This window comes from Crinia signifera, chromosome 6 (genome assembly GCF_055691185.1).
Source record: "Crinia signifera chromosome 6, ASM5569118v1, whole genome shotgun sequence".
Classification (NCBI taxonomy): domain Eukaryota; kingdom Metazoa; phylum Chordata; class Amphibia; order Anura; family Myobatrachidae; genus Crinia; species Crinia signifera.
In genome coordinates, this window is record NC_139222.1 from 132,628,711 (window position 1) to 132,647,204 (window position 18,494).

At 40.8% G+C, this 18,494-nt stretch overlaps 1 protein-coding gene across 2 annotated transcripts in view; it reads right to left on the bottom strand.

Annotated features, from left to right (window-relative positions):
- Positions 1 to 1,740: 1,740 nt before the first annotated feature.
- The window catches only part of TOP2A (DNA topoisomerase II alpha), a 35,508-nt gene continuing 18,754 nt past the window's right edge, over positions 1,741 to 18,494 (bottom strand). The window contains exons 14-35 of one of the 2 annotated variants that reach the window (XM_083147264.1): positions 16,400 to 16,510; positions 16,206 to 16,311; positions 15,491 to 15,600; positions 13,847 to 13,939; positions 13,627 to 13,741; positions 13,380 to 13,501; positions 12,106 to 12,254; positions 10,833 to 11,064; positions 10,589 to 10,723; positions 10,297 to 10,497; positions 9,878 to 10,073; positions 9,535 to 9,626; positions 9,202 to 9,342; positions 8,672 to 8,755; positions 7,661 to 7,858; positions 6,857 to 6,989; positions 6,635 to 6,781; positions 6,241 to 6,394; positions 4,922 to 4,974; positions 4,533 to 4,682; positions 4,219 to 4,406; positions 1,741 to 2,324 (exon numbers count right to left, since the gene is read on the bottom strand). In XM_083147264.1, the coding sequence (XP_083003390.1) occupies positions 2,175 to 2,324; positions 4,219 to 4,406; positions 4,533 to 4,682; positions 4,922 to 4,974; positions 6,241 to 6,394; positions 6,635 to 6,781; positions 6,857 to 6,989; positions 7,661 to 7,858; positions 8,672 to 8,755; positions 9,202 to 9,342; positions 9,535 to 9,626; positions 9,878 to 10,073; positions 10,297 to 10,497; positions 10,589 to 10,723; positions 10,833 to 11,064; positions 12,106 to 12,254; positions 13,380 to 13,501; positions 13,627 to 13,741; positions 13,847 to 13,939; positions 15,491 to 15,600; positions 16,206 to 16,311; positions 16,400 to 16,510 (3,060 nt within the window). In that variant the 3' untranslated portion in view covers positions 1,741 to 2,174. Of the gene's footprint in view, positions 2,325 to 4,218; positions 4,407 to 4,532; positions 4,686 to 4,921; positions 4,975 to 6,240; positions 6,395 to 6,634; positions 6,782 to 6,856; positions 6,990 to 7,660; positions 7,859 to 8,671; positions 8,756 to 9,201; positions 9,343 to 9,534; positions 9,627 to 9,877; positions 10,074 to 10,296; positions 10,498 to 10,588; positions 10,724 to 10,832; positions 11,065 to 12,105; positions 12,255 to 13,379; positions 13,502 to 13,626; positions 13,742 to 13,846; positions 13,940 to 15,490; positions 15,601 to 16,205; positions 16,312 to 16,399; positions 16,511 to 18,494 lie in introns of both variants that reach the window. The other variant, XM_083147263.1, reaches the window with a different exon arrangement.

Consider the following 18,494-nt stretch of genomic DNA (forward strand, 5'->3'; position numbering starts at 1 on the left):
TGCCCATGCCTTTATATATGCGCTGATTGATTGACTATGCCCATCACCCTCAACTATTTTCTTACTAATGAGACATGGGTGCTGCTCTTCTGCATTTCATCCCTAGCTGGGTGGCTTAAATTAAAAACCCACCACTGTTTGGCAATAAAAAATGGTAACTGGAAATTATGTTTCTTTGCACTGTTGAAAGAAGCTTTAGCGATCAATTTAAATACTCTCTGAAGGGAAAATGTAAAAAAAAAAAAAAAGGGAATACTTATGTGGCACCCAAATAGATGGCATGAAAAACTACATAGTATGCATCTGTACTATATAGTCCAAATAGAATGAGTTTGCCTTGTGATTCAATCGAATCGGGATCAAAAAGCAAGGCAATCCACTGTGGGTACACCGCTTTATACACTTGCCTCTTCACGCTGTTCACAATACAAAACAAGCACTGGCCCTGTGTTCAATGCATAGCTTTCACAAGGTCACTTTTAAAAGCATACACTTGATTCACATACAAACAGGTAGTGTGCCAGAATGGGTACTTGTGTATTATCACGGCGACCCCGATATTTAGTCGCACAATTTTTTATCGCATGCCATACACCCGATGCACTGCGATGCGATGTAAGTCCCCTATAGGATGTTAAATTGTAGAAGCACCCTAATGGGTGGTTACAATGTTAAATGCACCCCCACGCCACCCCCCAGTATGAACATGAACCTGAAGCGTGGCGAGCGCAGCGAGGGTCGGCGGTACACGTCCTCCGACCTTTTAATACCCCCAATATCCACGTCGGCGTGGAGTTGATTTTATAGTGTGTTGAGCGCAGCGAGGGGACGCATATACCTGTGAAGTAATGTGCATCCCCTCGCAGGGCTCGGTGGCTCGCCACACTATATAAAATCAACTCCACGCTGACGTGGATAGTGGGGGTATGAAAAGGTCGGAGGACGCGTACCGCCGCCGCTCTCCACGCTTCGGGTTCACACTAATAGTGGGGGTGCATTTAACATTGTAAGCACCCATTAGGGAGCTTATAAAATTAATAATCGCATCGCGTTGGCATTGTATGCCATATAAAATTCCATACAATTTTAACATTGTATGACATTGGGGAACATCACGCGATATCGCATATCATATGGTCTGCGATGCGATGGGCGCCGCGATAATACACAAGTACCCAAGAATGCTTTAACAAATGATAAACTGGTAAACTTTATACTTCGAAACATGGACGGGAAACCAATCGTTTATAGAAGTTGTATTAAAATAAGCTGAAGGGCTTTCATTGTACTTGGGATAGCATGTATTACTACAAGGTTATTACTAACAATACAAAAATAATACCTACAGTCATTCTAGCTCAATAGAAAAATGTAGTACTGCAAAACACGACCACATGGATTTTCATGGCTAGAATGGTGATAGTCTCAAAACAACTAGAGGTCACAAATTTTACAACCTTAGATTTATATCGATAAATTTACAGGATTAAAAAAAAAAAAAAAAAGATATACGGCAGATTTTCATTACACACAGATAGTGGTAGAGGCTCAAATTAGTTCAATAATACCATTCAGGTGCATGCAAGGGAGGGGTTAATACTGAGTAAGTAAAACAAGACATTGGTTCCCCCAGAACACTGAGTGGTATTAGTAACCAATCTTGAACACTACATAATAGAATTCAGAGATATTGGTTACACCTGCGATTTTCATTACACATCAGCAATAATAGCACACATGTTCTTTAAAGTCTTTATTCCAAATAGTAAAGAAAGGTGATAGACAAATATTTACAGTGAGGACAGACAACACAGAAATAAATGCAGGAGACTGTATGTACATTATATGTTAAAACTACAAGGTAGATAAAACATTACATGGCACCATACACTACAGGTCATACAGATGGCTAAGATACGACCAATCAATGAGCCAGCCAAATTGACGCAATGGCATAAAAAAAAAAAAAAAAAAGAGTAAAGGTAAAATGGAATAACTCAGTTCAGGAGAGACAGGTCATGTTCATATTTTAGTGCACCAGAAATAAACATTGAGAAACGCACGTCGACACTGTCATGATAAAACATTTGGTGTTCATAAATGATCAAGAAAAACCAGCACGTTTAAAACTATTTTTAAATGTTAAGATCCACAACTGTCACTATTTTCTGTAGCTAAAACAGGTCATCATCAGACTCTTCTATATATGCAATTGTCTTCTTTGCACGGCCTGTCCTGGAGCGCACTGCCGTGCTGCCAGCATCATTGTCCGAATCCACAGAGAGATCGATGTGGAAACTATCGTCATCCACGGCTTTTGATTTCTAGTATAAAATAATATGGCATTAAAAATATTTCATGGATCAGACATCATTCTTTAACATGGTTTTAAGTGTTCGACAGTCACAAATTAAAAAGTCTAAAAAGAAATGAACCATTTTACAAGGGGTATGTGACTATTAACCTGAATTAACAAACAGCCACAACTAGTAAAGTGAATCCTGGCCCGTAAAATGGTAGCAATCCTTAGATTTTGTGATTAGTGAGATAAGAAATAATAGATGGAAGCTACTGTGGCTACCGGCTGATATTTTCCTGGGTCTCCTCCTGATGCCAAACTCTTTGTGCACCTGTACCCTGGTGCTCTCTCCTCCTGGGCTCAGGCAGGCACAAGTGTGGGGAGGGGTCCTAGGCTTGGTGTGGATTTCATGGCTGGAGCTGCTTTTCAGGTCCAGTTAACAGCAGTTCAGTATAACTCACTCGACAGAGAAGACGGACCTTCCTGTAATGCAGCTAAGACCACTGGCGAACACACCGCCAATTTAGGGGTCATCTGGGCCGTTACTATTTATATTTTATGACAAAGACAGCAGGCACAATGATTAGGGTCAGATTGCCAAATGTGCTTTATTACACTTTCCCACTATATACAGAATGATACCATAAGTGAGTTTACTCACACACAATTGGTTTGCGTTAATTAGAATTGGGTTGTGCCAGGGACTGACAAAGCTGTAACTCTACAGTGTGTGTGGGTGTAGGAAGGGGGTGTTTATCCTCTCCTCTGCATACTGTGTGTGTGTGTGTGTGTGTAGGAAGGGGGTGTTTATCCTCTCCTCTGCATACTGTAGTCTGATTGGAGATTAGACATGTAGGGTGACTGAGTTATATCACTGTATATGGAAATGTCCTGTGATAAGGAGATTTTGGGTCCAGGTATGGACATATACCATACAGCATTTAGTTTCAGCCTAAAGCTTGACCGCAGAATGGGCAATATTTGCCTGCAGGTACACATTACACAGGGAGTACGTAAACTTCTAATTATTATATCAGCAACAGCTAAGAAATGCATCTTACAAAATTGGCTACAGTCTATAGCTCCTCCGTTTTCCCTCTTTCTTAACAAATTACATTATATATTTAAGATGGAGTGGTTAGAAGAATCTCTGAGAAAAGATATAGCTACAGATGTATCGGGATTCATCTTTGCAGGTGATGGCGTCGCCATCGCCATCACCTGCATCCCCGCCATCTGTATGACGGAAGGGGACGCGCACGAGGTGCGCGCGCGTCCCCTTCCGACGGTGCTGCCCTTGGTCGCACCCCCCCCCCCCGCAGCCTGCTCGGGTCCCCCCCCAGCACTATCGAGCGGGAGGCGGACAGTATTGCGTCCGCCTCGCCGCCCGGCTACTGAGACGCGCGTGCGTGGGGGACGCAGCAAAGATAAAACCGGCCCCATCTGTACTGGGAAATTTTTCAACACATGGGAAAGTTATATTAATACCCAACCCAATATTCTGAAAGATCAGGTTTGGAAAGGCTTCCGGAATACACCTTGGTACAAAGCACGTATGAATGCACAAGATCCACCGATCCTTTTTGGGTGAAGAGTAAATAATACCAATAGTGTTGAGCTTAAATTTGGGATTATGAAATAATGGGGATATGGATTGGAAATGTATAACTGGACCCCCCATGCCATATAGTGATACATGATATTTTATTTTGGATTTGTACATGGATTTTGCAAGACATGTAAAAAGAAACTGTAATGATTTTTTCTTTTTCTAAATGTGCTTCAATAATAATAAAGTATAAAAAGAGACATGTAGGGTGAGGGTCAATCCCAGTACTTGGAATTACACAAATGGATCAGGATTGGGTTAGCTGCACATAATTGAAGATAAACACTAACATTTCAATAAAGCTACTTACTTTAGCTGGTTTACTTTTTAGATTTGGACCAAAATCCGAGTCGGAGTCTGAAGACGAGTTTTTTCGCTTGCGTGGCTTTGTCACCTTCTTACGCGGTGGCATATCAAAATCCTCATCGCCTTTGCCAGCAGCAGTTGACTTTGACGGCTGTGGCTTGGACAGAGCTTCTAGGATGGATGGTTGCTTATCTGGAGTGAAACCAAAGTAACGCTTACAGAAATATCAGCAATTCTGCTGCTCTGCATGAAAAATATTTATAGATTCTGTTAAGATCAAAAACCTAGGCCACCTCAATAATTAAATGGGGTATTTACCTTTCTTTGCTGCAGTTGATCCAGCTTTTTTAGTACGTTTTTTGGGAGCTGCTTTTTCTGGTGCAGGCTGCAGAGTCTTCTTGGTGGCAGCAGGGGCACTGGGCAATAGTGCAGGTGGGGCTTCATCCTCACTCTCCGCTACAACTGATTCTACTAGAAAATATATAAAATATAAAAAAAAAGGGTGAAACCAGGTCCAAAATTGTTAATACGGCAAAACTTGCCATATACACTACATAGAGCAGGGAACATGAGAATACTGCTAAAATCACAAAACATTTTTCACCTATTTAGACAATTACCAATCAATAACTATTCATTAACAGCAGGTCAAAAATTTGTATTAGCTGGGTCCATCAATATTAGCAAATATACTTAATATTACAAACCTGATTGAGTGGGTTCCGGTACTTTTTCTGCACTGGCTTCTTTTTTAACCTTTCTAGAATGAAAAACAAACCGATCCGTAAACAGCAAAGTAACACACACATACATACATGTTCAAATGCAATCTGCAACTTTATTGTATTTAAAAAGTCTGTATTTAGGTGTAGACCGAATGCTTTCAGCACCATGCTTGCTTTTAGACTGGACGTACAGCATTGTCTCTATAGATTCATTAGAAAGTTATATTACTTAAGGTCTAGCCATGCTTTTGGTTGTATATTTCTGCATATCAGAATTATTTTTAAGGCAGCCATACAGTTGTGCAACTTCTCCCGGGCAGCAAGACCGCATACAATAATCCACATGCAGTCACATTGCATATGATGTTATCCCAGCCAAGCCTGCCTGGGTATGAGACATTTTATCTGCAACCTGTGAGACCCTCAGGCACACCGCATTGGATGTGATTTTAATGATTTTTTATGTGATTTATCGGCACAATCGCATAAAAAGTGACCAAATCGCATGTGAATCGGCCTAGTGTATGGGCGCCTTTAGAGTGATTTGGTTTATGCAATTCCTAGATTTATTAACTGCTAAAAAGTTAAGCTTGGTGTGTACAAAAAAACTGGCAAGTTTCTATGTATTTTAGAAAAGGATAACCCAAGTTTTGCTCTATAAAATAACTATTTTGTTACTAAGCTATGCATGGTAATAACAATAAAGTTTATTGTATCTTAAAAATATGTGAACGGTGGACATACATAGCAATCTGTCCTGGAGAACAAAACCTACCAAAGCTGGTTATACTGCACTATAATAAAAAGCTATGGAAAGGGCATGGTGTAACACATGCCCTGAGAAAATGAGCGTTCAATGTAAAGATGTGCACACACCTAAAGACTTCTGTCTGATAAGAAGAATATGTATGGGAGCAAATGATAATCTACCATTTGCTCCCTAATGCTGGAAAATGGACAAAGAGGATTGTTGAGTTACAGTGTAGAGTTTAGCATGCAGTACAAATAGAATGCTGGGAAGCACAGGAACCAATGCATTACCCTCCGCTTGAACATATTAAAAAATAATTTGAAGGTAGTCTGACAAATCTAGAACAATCTCTGTATGGCACATCACTTACAAAGCTGTACATGTTTGCGAATGGTGTGATGTGTATTTGAGTGAACAGAGAAAACAAAGCCATCAACAGATACCCAAAGTGCTACACCCTTACACAAGAAAAAAAAAAGGTGTACTTAATTACTACAGTTTTCCTTATGTATAGAAGACAAAAAAAAAGGCATATGGAATTTTAGCTTACTTGGGGGCAGCTCTGGGCTTGCGCACTGGCTTGGGAATTTCAAACGATTCATCATTTGATTCTAATTTCTCAACATGAGCATCACTGTCGATGTCACTATCAGACTTGTGAGCTTTGGCTTCGTCCTCAGAGTCCAACACATACTTTACATTTGCTACAAAGTGATAAAGAAGTCAGGTTAGTCCATTAGTGCACATCTGTATTAAATGTCTCTACTTCAGTGAAGCGTATAATGCAGTAATGCCTCAACCAATGCTAGTAGCAAACATTTAATGAAACTTAATTTAGCAGGACAACTGAAAACGCTATGCATCACTTACTGCAATGTAAACAGCACCTATAGTGTGGTAATTGATGCTAGAAAGTTATAACAGAAAGGTTAGTTATATCTTACCAGCAGCTCTTCGTGGCTTAACAGCGCGTGGCACCACTTCATCTGGCTCAGAGTCGCTTTCTGAATCCATCATTAGGCTTTTAGGCTCTTTCTTTACAGGTTTGAACGGGAGAGTTGCCTGCTTTTTACCCTTGGCTGCTTTTGAACCTGTTAAATACCAAATTGTTAATAAATGGAGCAGTTCTTTATTTTAACTGAAACTTGCTGTTTACAAAAACCAACCTGGTTCTGCTTTCATCTTCTTGTTTAGTCTTTCAGCAAGAGACAAGCTTTCATTGCTAGACTCTGGACTGTTATGTTGACTCCCTTGTGAGTCATCCTCTCCAAAATCCATCTTCTTCACAATATCTTCACTCTAAAGAGACAATATATCATATCCTCATATTCAAGGCAATACCTTAAAAACTACTTAGAAGTAATGCCATTCAATTACACGGTGAATGAATTAGTTTGCCCTTGACCAGTGTTAAACAAGAAATAAATTAAATTACAGTGCTTTTTCTCAGCTAAGTTCTGTTAAATTCACACTGTGAACAGTTGATGCAGTACATAAGCGGAAAGTCATTGATATCCCGGACCTTTGGAACACTCAATATGGCACTTACATTTGTTTACTAAAAAAAAACTTTTTAGTACTCTAATTTATGTCTTATGTAACACAGCTCATCTTTTTTTCTCATTAGCATGGTGTGGTGCCTTGGGGTGGTTGGCCTTTGGTGTTAGGGACCCACTAAGGACATGGTCACTTGGATGCGTTTTTTTTTCCCCGCCCAACAGAAAAATATGCAGAGGACATAGATTTTGCTCTAGGTTAGAATGCAGAGGTCATTAGAATTATTCTGATTAGCAGTACTGGGTACTATGAGGTGTGTCTCTGCATTTTTTTTCTCTTTGTGAAACTACAAGTATCAGTATGGTAGAACATTTCATGTTTGTTAGGAGGGTGTTCAATCCAGCCCCCCCAAAATATCCCAGACCGTAGCAAAATTACAATAAGTGACTTACTGCCAAAGTGTCATGTCTCACCTTCACTCGCTTTTTGACTTTCTTTGAGGCCTCTGCTTTCATGGCTGACGTGATTCTAGGAATGATGCGCCTTCCATGAGGGGATGGCAAGATCTCTTGCAACTGCATCTTTTTCACGTGCACTCTTCCAGTCTTGCCTTTCACTGCTTTTCCCTGTAAAGAAGCCTGTTCCTCAAGCCGCTCCTTTTCTTCTACACGCTGCCAGGAACAAAGGGGGCATATGCATACCATAAACAGGAAGTAATGGGAATATAAACCCCTTCTTAAGAAAACAGGATTTATGGTCTTACCTTGGGTAAACCCGTCTAATAGAGTCCATAGAGGGCACACGAGTCATTACAGTGGGTATAGGCTTGGCTGGCAGACACTGAAAAGTTGAATTAAAACTACCACAGTGCCTAGCTCCGAAGTATCCTACACCCTGCCCCCACCCACCAGTTTCAGTAGCAAGCCCAGGATAGGAGGGGCAAGACACAACATACACACACTAGAAGCATGGGATTTGAAACCGCCCACACCACCAATAAATTGTAAACTCCCGGAAAGACTGGAGGGGCAGGGAGAGCGTTCTGTGCCCTCTATGGACTCAAAGGATTTACTAAGGTAAGACCCTAAATCCGGTGGAGGATTTACTAAAGGTAAGACCCTAAATCCGGTGGAGGCATGCTGCAACGGAAGACACTAGGTAGAGTCATATAGGAACAACAACAAAAAATAACGAAATATATCAAATGAAGAAAATAGGTTGAGCCCTAAGGAATGGTGCCTCAACTTTAGCGCCAAAAAGAAAAATCTGACATAGGAGACTGGGGAGCCAGCACACTATAGGAGTTTTAAGTTAACTTTTTTGGTGCCTGACAGCCAAGCGTATACCCACTAACGATTCCAGTGCCCTTTAGTGGATGAAAGAAAACAAAGTGGTAGAGCATATGGATAATTTAAAGCAATAAAAGTTCAATACACAGTGCTGGTAAACAAATAGTTGTTAAAAGCATCAGAAACCTGACTTACATCCAATTCTTCAACAAAGGCAGCAAGGTCTGCTTTCCACAAGTCAGGTGGAGATTTTCTTTGTAGATCTTGAAGCTCTGAAAGCTGAGACAACACAAATACTTGTAAATAGTTGCCAATATACTGTATTACACTACAACAAAGGCTAAAGTGACAATTTTACAACTGTCAAGTAAAAACTACACAATGCTATCTAGATAAGGAAAACAAAACTTAAATACAGTACTTAATTTGAGATGAAATCATGGAAACTTTATAAATATGGCATATTTAGGGGGGTAATCAATGTTGGGCTTTATTTCCCACAGGGGAAATGGCGTCCGCCGATTTATTGCTGCCGTTTCCTACAGCACTGAAGGTGGTGTCCGACAATACAGATCATACTTGAAAACAAGTAGAATTCCACCCGTAGAGTCTTACGAGCAGAGTGAAAATGTGCCAGGATTCCGACTGTCAGAACGTGTCAACAGTCGGAATCCAAGATTGAATCCACCCCCCCAATGTAAAGCGTCCATAGAACTGTAGCGGACCTTAGTGTCTCTCTGTTTGCAAAGCTCATCTTTCTTCTCTTTCGTCAAGTACCACATAGGCATATTGAGTATGTAGTTGAAATCTGGTCCGCTGGTTGAAGGTTCTGTTTCTTCTTCTTCGATCAGCTCCCCAGCTTCTTCCTGTTACACAAAGTATGTAATAGGGTTATTACTATGAGAGTTGTTCTACATGTGGAATCAATGCATCTGTTCACAATGGTGCCAAATTCTGCCAGCATTCATACAGCTGTGATCTAAACACACCAAACTAGACTTGTTAGAAGGTTAAGATACCTTGCGAGAACAGCATAAGTCTCACACACACAAGTTTACCTTTTCTTGAGTTTGTTTCCAGGTTTTGAGTGGGTCAGAGTCATACCCCCGCTGGACCAATATCTGAATAAGTTCTTTCTTTGGCTTGTTTTCTAAAAGAAAAAATATTTTATAGCTGTATTAAGATTCAGGAACAAACATAGTTTATGCTTGATAAATCTGCACCTAAGAAGAAAATTATGATAAAGTGGAGGGTGATCAAGGACTAGCCAATCAGCTTCTGTCATTTCTCAAACACAGCCTGTAACATTGCAGTTAGAAGCAGATTGGCTGGCCCTTTATCACTTGTGGAGTGATAATACATCTACCCCATAATCTAAGTAATATTTTTGTCCTTTCTTACCAATTACTATTTTGCCCTCAATTTTTTCTAGTATAAAACGGGCTTGGTTGCTCAACTTGGAGGCCTCAGCAGTATATAACCCCAACAGCCAGTCCTTCCTCAGACTATAATAGCGAAGACGCAACTCAAAGAACTCTTGCAGAATATCCATAACAGTTTCATACTTCTTCATGCATCCAGTGTGATCAAAGAGCACCTGAAAAAGGAACAAGTGTAACTATAAATACAACAGTTTGTATAGCTAGAACAATGGACTAAACTTTTCTGTAACAAAAAAGATGTTTTTAGAAAAAAAGCAAATCAGGCATAGTGATAGCATAAAGATGTCAAACAGGTTCATATAATTTGTAAAGCTTAAAAAAAAAATCTGTTACATCTTACAAAGTCAAGCGGATTGAAGGAGAAAACAAAAATCTTACCATTGAATTACATGTAAGAGGTGTTTGCAACTTAAATACTTTGTGCAACCCAGCAGCCTCGGCCTCAGCCAGCTTTTCCTCTGTCATCTTTACAATGAATCTGACTGTGGTATCAGTGTGATATTCTTTGTAGTCTACAATCAGGGCTGGAGTCTTCTCTGTCCCGTTCAGCATAGGCTCCAGTACTTGCTCCTTGTAATTCTGGTTAGCACAGAAAATAAAAATTAAGCCGGTGTAGATATGGATTAGAATTAAGAAACTAAGCCATCCCAGTACTTTAGTTTGTCATTACCTGTGTCCAAGTTTTGACTGGTAGCTCAGAGATTTCAATAGTGGTTGTATCAAGTACAGAAACCTCCCCAATCAGAATGTACTGGCTTGGACCAAGCTCCTGTATAACGCCTTTGAAGTTCTTGTAACTTGGGAGCTAGGAGTAAATTGAATATACATGGTTAGATATTACAGAACAAAACAATTCATTGAAAGGTGTGTTTAATAAGCCAAGCTGCAAACTTTCAGTTTAAAAATAATCCCACCATTGTCTGGGGTTCTTCACCAGCCAGCATTCGGTGGATGTTATTCACAATCTCCCGGACGTCGTAATTTGGGATTTTGCATGACCAACCAGTGCCAATCCCTTCGGCGCCATTCACTAGCACAGTGGGTATGATGGGAATGTACCATTCTGGTTCAACCCTCTGGTTGTCATCATATATAAACTTCAGGACATTGTCATCCATTGAGGGAAAGAGAAGGCGAGCAAGTGTGCTGGAAGCAAAAGGTAAACACAAATTTATGGAACATTACATCTGCAGCTAGTAATACAAGGTAACACAATTGTCTATACAGAACTGGAAAGATATGAAAAATGTAAAAAATCTGAGACTTTAAAAAAAAAGAAAAAAAAATTAATTAAAATGTACAGCTTTTGACTTACATCTACTAGTAAAAAATAATTGGCTTCCATCATATTAGACATGGATAGGCGTTTTGTGTGACAAATATATCAGGCACCGTAAGATAAAAAAAAAGGGTAAGTTATTAAACAAGTAAAATATACATAAAAAATGGTTGGCGTGGATTCTTTCCCCTGGTTTTTTTTAGGAGCCAACAAGGGATGGTGTGGGGGCAGGAATGCAGTCCGGAAGTGCATCCTGCCTGGCTCAAAAAGCTTTGCACAAGGTCAGTCCAGAGGTGTAGATAATGTCAGACACTGCCAACACGTTTCGAGCATCCCAGTGCTCTTCTTCTAGGGCAACGCATTGGCAGTGACTGACCTTATCTTTCCCTTGGTTTTTTTTTAGGAGCCAACAAGGGATGGTGTGGGGGCAGGAATGCAGTCCGGAAGTGCATCCTGCCTGGCTCCAAAAAGCTTTGCACAAGGTCAGTCCAGAGGTGTAGATAATGTCAGACACTGCCAACACGTTTCGAGCATCCCAGTGCTCTTCTTCTAGGGCAACGCATTGGCAGTGACTGACATTATCTACACCTGTGGACTGACCTCGTGCAAAGTTTTTTGAAGCCAGGCAGGGTGCACTTGCAGTCCACTTTGCCTCCCTGCACCCACCCCATCCCTTGTTGGCTCCAAAAAAAAAAACCCAGGGGTAAGAATCCACACCAGCCATTTTTTATGTAGGTTTTACTTGTTTAATAAATTACCCTTTTTTATGTTACGGCGGCTGATATATTTGTCACACAAACACAAGACGCCTATCCAGTATTCCATAGTCTGAGGGAGATCTAAGACAAATTTAAAGGCAGCCCTAAGAAGGCTATCCAAAATATTCACAAACATCATATTAGACATACCTAAGCATAGTAAAGATATATCGAGGACTGGCAGCATCTTTTCCACCATGCAGCCTGGTGCCAAACTGGCCAATCGGTTGTAAAAGGTTGATGTTGTTGCTACCCACAAAGTTCTGTGCCAAGTTGATAATGGTCATCATCAGGGAAGTCTATATAGAAGAGTATTGAATGGTACATGGATCATTATTGAGGTTATACAAGTTAAATTTAAGTACAAAGCAGAAGTTAAAATGGAATAGTGCAGTGCTGGCAAAAATCAGTCACTTCAGATAAACAGATTAAAGGGAGGAGAGAGTGGGGTGGAAAATTATATTATTGTCAAAATCATTACAAAAGCTACCACAACTTATAAAATTAAATTATAAAGGGGACCCTTTTCCCTATTAAATCAGTAAAAGTGCTGATACTTGATTGTGGTTATTTTGTGTCTAATATTAACAAAATGTCTACCAATTAACACCTGTAATATAACCAGATACAATCTCAGCCAGCAATGACTATTCCTTACATAGTTAGAGATGTTGCTAAGTAATATCAGATACTAGACCAGATGCAATTATGATAATGCGAGAACCACCAGCTCCCAACTGCTTTTTCAAGCCTAGTGTGTACCATGATCACTTTCTGAAGTTTGGTGCACCTGGCCCATTGAAACGAACTGTCAAACGTACGCCATTCAGCTACACGGCATATTTCACGTTACAGAAGTGGTTGTAGCCAATTGCAGTACTTTGGTCAACTATACTTTATCAATTTTTAACACATTTTAGAAGTCTTTACATTGTGCATTAAGATATTGAAAATTCCTGATTCAAGCAGACTCTCTAGGAAATGTAAATTCGCTGCTCAGTGAGCCCTCTTACACAGCGGGGCGACCAAATGATTTTGATCCTATTTGCAAATATAAGTCAGTCTTGTCTGACCTATATTTGCGGGGCCAGGCACGGACGTCATCCTATGTAATCGATGTGCCCACTTTCGCAAGGGGACACCAAGCATTTTTGTGGACACACCCAGGAAACAGGCATCCCCATGCGCCATCTGTCTGTTAAAACACAGCAGCCCTGCACATGCGCATATTATAATATACACATGCACAGAGCGAAAACATCAGTCCCCGTTGCGAATACCTCGGGGACCGATAGTTACTGAATCAGGGTTTATGTTCCATTGATGTACATAGCAAATGTATCACATTAGAACTGAGAAAGTTCATTTTATGAATTTAAACTCAACAGCTAATCATTATCAGAACGGATTCAAAAATGCCTTACCTCACCGTGATGATATGAAGACATCTCCGCTATAGACCCAGCCAGCTGAGCAACTTTCACTTCTCGCTTGTCATTTCTCTTAAAACAAGTAAATAAAACTTTCCTTTGGCCTGGCTTCAAACCTAGTCAAACACAGTATCGGTTATTCATTATAGATTGAAACAACTTTAAAAAAAGCAAAACAAAAACACAAGCACAGGCAATAACTATTCACCCAAAACACAGCTGCATCAGCTATGATACTTACCATCAACTAATGATGGGATGGAACGTTCATTGTCAGAGTTGGAAAACAGAATCAGCTCTTTATTAATAAAGTCATTGTAGGTCAAGTACTTTGTGGACTTCCCATACAAGTAATCCTAGAGAGGAAAACATCACATATGAAGTACACAGTGCATGTAGTTTTCAGAATAGCGGAGTATACTTCAAAGAACCCAACTGCACACATTATACACGTGTCTCACCTCTGGCAAACCATGCAGTCTCCTCTCCCTTCTGTCCTGCATGAAGTTGGTTAGCCATTCCTTACGGTCATCAATTTTCTTCTTGCTAAAGGCCTGGATGTTAGAGTAAAACAAGATTGTTCAAACTAGTCACTGGGAAAATATGTATCTTGAGCCATCTAATAAAAGGTCTGACACTAGAAAATACCAGTTGGGTACAGAATAACACATGGAACCACTAGAACAAGCTAGGTAGTCCAGTGTCTCCAAGATTTATTTTGATATATAGAATTATGAGTAAGTACTATGAGTAAGTACAACCATGATTTCCTATTATATTGACTGAGGGTATAACTTGCTGACTCTGGAACTTCTGCATGCACTTCTAAGAGGGGTGCCGGACGCGGTCCCGACAGTCATTTACTCAACTGTCAAAACGCCGATATCGGGTGCCCGACGGCCACCCGCTGTTTTCCCTCGTGGGGGTCCACAACCCCCATAGAGGGAGAATAGGTGGCTCGCATAGCAAGGGGCTTTGTTGCGCTCGCATTCTGTCTGTCCCTGCAATCAGGATCCAGACGTCGGGCTAATGACTATCGGGATCCCGATTGTCAGAACCCTATACCACACCCCCTACAGCAAAGCAGTGTGCAACGCTACAAAAGATAGCACAAATTATATTAAATTCTGTAAATGTGAGCAGAGAAGAACTGGAGCTTGCACAGATGACTTGCAGGGTTGCAAATCTCAAAGCATGCCTGACCAACAAAACCAGAAAAGACACAAAAGGTTACGAAGCACAGCTCCAGTTTCCAGCAGTTCAAATGAGGTCTCATTAGAGACATCAGAAGCAGAGTTAAAATCAAGGAGAAACATAAGGGAAGTGACGTGGTTCAATGAAAATCATTTGCTTCAGTTGCTAATCCGGAATTCTGACATGACAATCTGCATAAGGTACAAAGGTATGAGCCTGGAATGGGGGCATTAACCACTTGAGTGGTAGGTTTTGCTGGGGCAGGACAAACCTACCAATGGCAGGTTTGTCCTGCCCCAGCAAAACCCACCACAGTTGGAATCCCCCTCCCTCACCTCTGCTCCGGCGTTAGTACCCGGAGCTCCCTGCCGCTGCTGTCCCCGCTGCCTGTCACATTGAGCAGTGACGTCGGCGGCAGGCTGGGGGATGTAAGCGGCAGCTCGGGGGGACTCGGGTGCCTGAGCGCTCCCGAGCCCCCCCCCCCCCTACGTCATTGTACTAATACTATGGCGGCAGCGGGGTTAGAAGAGCTCCGGCGTACGATCGCCGGAGCACATGTGATGGGAGGGTTGGGGAAATGGCTGGAGGCTGGACACCACTGGAGCGCACCTATTTCATATTTGTGGTATGCCCGGAAATTTTCCGGGACAGCCCGCTGCGGAAAATTTCCGGGCTCAAGGGGTTAACTCTAGTCTTTTAGTTGCTATGCATTTCAACCATTTTAAAGGGATTGCACTGCATTACTCACTCACTGATAGTGCTGGAGGTGAGGTTAGACCTCAACACCAGCCGGGTTTCTGTTCCTGGAGCAGAAAATTACTTGTACTACCTAACTACCTAACTATAGTGACAACACTTAAATGTTAAATTATGTCTGCCAGCTGTGACAGCCAAATTTCTAAAAACCCTACCAAGGTGATCGCAGCATCATCTATGGGTCCGCTGTATTTAAAAGGAATTCGATGTCTTTCCATATCTGCAAAATATTCCTTAGCTTCTTTAGATGTGCTGGTCCCCAGACCTAATAATTGAGAGATAAGACATTAGAAAAGCATACAGAAAAAAAAAAAAACCCTACATGCTTAATATATGCTATTGTTATCAAATTTCTTTGAGCATGTGTTAAAAATATTACATTTTATAATACAAAAAAAAAAAATTAAGCTTCTTTGCCCACTGTAGCCCCCCCAAGAATTGCAGCCATTTCCTTTACAATCACTGAAGGGCTGATTTTAGAATTTAAATAAAGAAAAAAGGCTGCCATAAATAAGAGGCATACGGAACTTGTTTTCTGGTAGTTATGGGGATACAGAAGGGGAGCAGTTAATTCTACCAGAGCTCTAGCTCCTTAAATACTTAATTATCCCTGTGGTTCTATTGGCAGCTAACTGGTTGTATGAGAAATATCTTTACTGACCGCAATATTTACATTATAACTCTAGAAAAATCAAATGAATACTGAATCACTAATACAGATTTGTATCTTACATTAATCACAGCCCACCAGGTGTAGATGCCTTAGTATTACTACACACCACACGTGTGACAATCCTTCCACCACAAGAGTGTACAAAATGAGTCCTTACTTGCCTTGCAAGCACTACCACACAGGGTTTTTGAACAAACCTTTGTAGTATTTTATTTTCCAAGACTTGTGACTGTCTGTGTTGTTCTTCCACTCCTCAAACTCCGGGATACTATAAAAGGATAGTTCCTGCTTGTTTTTAGAGACCTGCACAGATAGGAGGGAGATAAGAGCTCAGATGTGCACAAGGACAGGAATATTTGAATGAAAAGCTAAACAGCAGTGGATTTCCCACCTTAATGATAGGTGTAATAAACTCCTCTAGAAAGCGGTGCTTGAGTAGAGATGGCCAGTTGTGATGGATAAAGTTGATCAGCAAGCCTTTGATGTGGGAGCCATCCTGATCCTACACAAGAAAAATAAAAACAATCTTTGGCTAAGTGAATTGGTATGGCATGGCAGGAATCAAGTCATTTAAGCATTTTCATAGACTAACATGGCAGTGATGTTATGTGATTTCTGCTTAATTAGTGCTTTAGTTTACACTAATAAAATCCCTTAATTTTAATATCCCTAATTTATTGAGGTTTTATTTTGTCAATCATGGACTGGCATGCGTGTATAATATATACACATTGTTATATTACATACACATTTAAATGATCCGGACTCTAGTATTCCATCACTTTATGAACCCTACTCTACCCATATCCAACAGCAGGATATCTAGATATTCACAAACCAAACATCAAGGTAACTGCAGAGATGTGTCATCAATCCTTCAAAATTGTAGCTTCTATGCAATGGCTAGAATATATAAACTTCAACACAGACTACTCACGGGAATAATTTACTCCATAGATATCTTCCTTTAACATTGTACTTAAAATTACATGTACAGGTTGACTATCCCAATGTCTGTTATTCAAAATACAGATGGAGCAGCTCTTAATTGCAGCCAGATGCTCATGTCTAGCAGACGTGAACGCGCAATCGTCTCAGTCGCTGACGTGGCGTCCATTGCTGGGAATGGGGCATGCGAGCAGCAGAAAAGCAAGAGCACCAGAGGCGGGCTTTGGTGATTGGTGCGCCGGCAACTAAGAAAGCGGCTACATCTGTATGCCAAAAACCATTGTATCTGGAATGTTTATTATTTTTTGGTACTTGTTTCCTAGCACGGCACCACCGACTTCAATTGTATGCCATTGGGCCTGAAAAATCGGTCGCATCGCATGCGGCCAAATAGCATTGGACCCAATGTTAAATGGTCCCTCAGACCCGATTTCACATTGGACCCAATCAATGTTAAATGCCCCCCAGACCCGATTTTTCATTGTATACCTACCCTGATGGGTAATTACTATGTCAAATGCCCGCCCATTGTCAACGACACGCCACGATCAACACCAACCTGAAGCGTGGCGAGTGCAGCGAGCCCGTGAGGGGCGGCAGTACGCGCCCTCCAACCTTTTCATACCCCCACTATCCACATCGCCGTGGAGATTACTTTATATAGTCTGGCGAGCGCAGCACTTCACAAGTATTACGCTGTGCTAGCCACGCTTCAGGTTGACGTTAATCGTGGCGTTGCATTAACAATGCGGGGGCATTTGACATAATTAACCATCAGGGTGGGTATACAATTAAAAAAATCGGGTCTGGGGGGCATTTAACATTGGATCCAATGTAAAAATCGGGTCTGCGGTACAATTTAACATTGGGTCAGTTGCATTGCATCATGCCTTTATAATGGCATGCGATGCGACCGATTTTTTAATTGTACAGGAACCTCTAAAAACCCCGAAAATCGGGTCGGTCAGGTCCCATCGCATACATTAAGTTATGGTATGCGATGGGACCCGACGGGCGCCTTGCTAGGAAACAATTACCTTTTTTTTTTTTTTTTTACTATAAGCACTAGAGGACAATTTTCTTTAGATTTATTATTTTCTTTATTTTAAATTGTTACATAGTAGGTGAGGCTGAATAAAGACTTGCGTCCATCTAGTTCAACCTATGTTTACAGTAGCTTATCCCTTGTTGTATAGTATGTTCTGATATTTTAAAGACAGATTATGTTACTTATTCATACCCGTGGATGTTTAACCAATAAATGTTTATCCAACCTTATTTTAACCGTATTTATAGTGTCTGCAGACACCACTTCTCCAGGAAAAGAGTTCCAAAGTTTAACTGTTCTGACTGTAAAGAAGTTAAATGCACAAAAAAACAATGGACCAAAAGGAACCACAAGGTTACTGCTAATTGAGGAGAACTTCCACCTTGTCCATTTCCATTTTAACAATAAAGATTACCCTTAACAGTTTTTTTCCAAACATTCAAAAATCCTTCACAAAGCATTGTTTAGATGTGAAATGCGTTGGTGCATC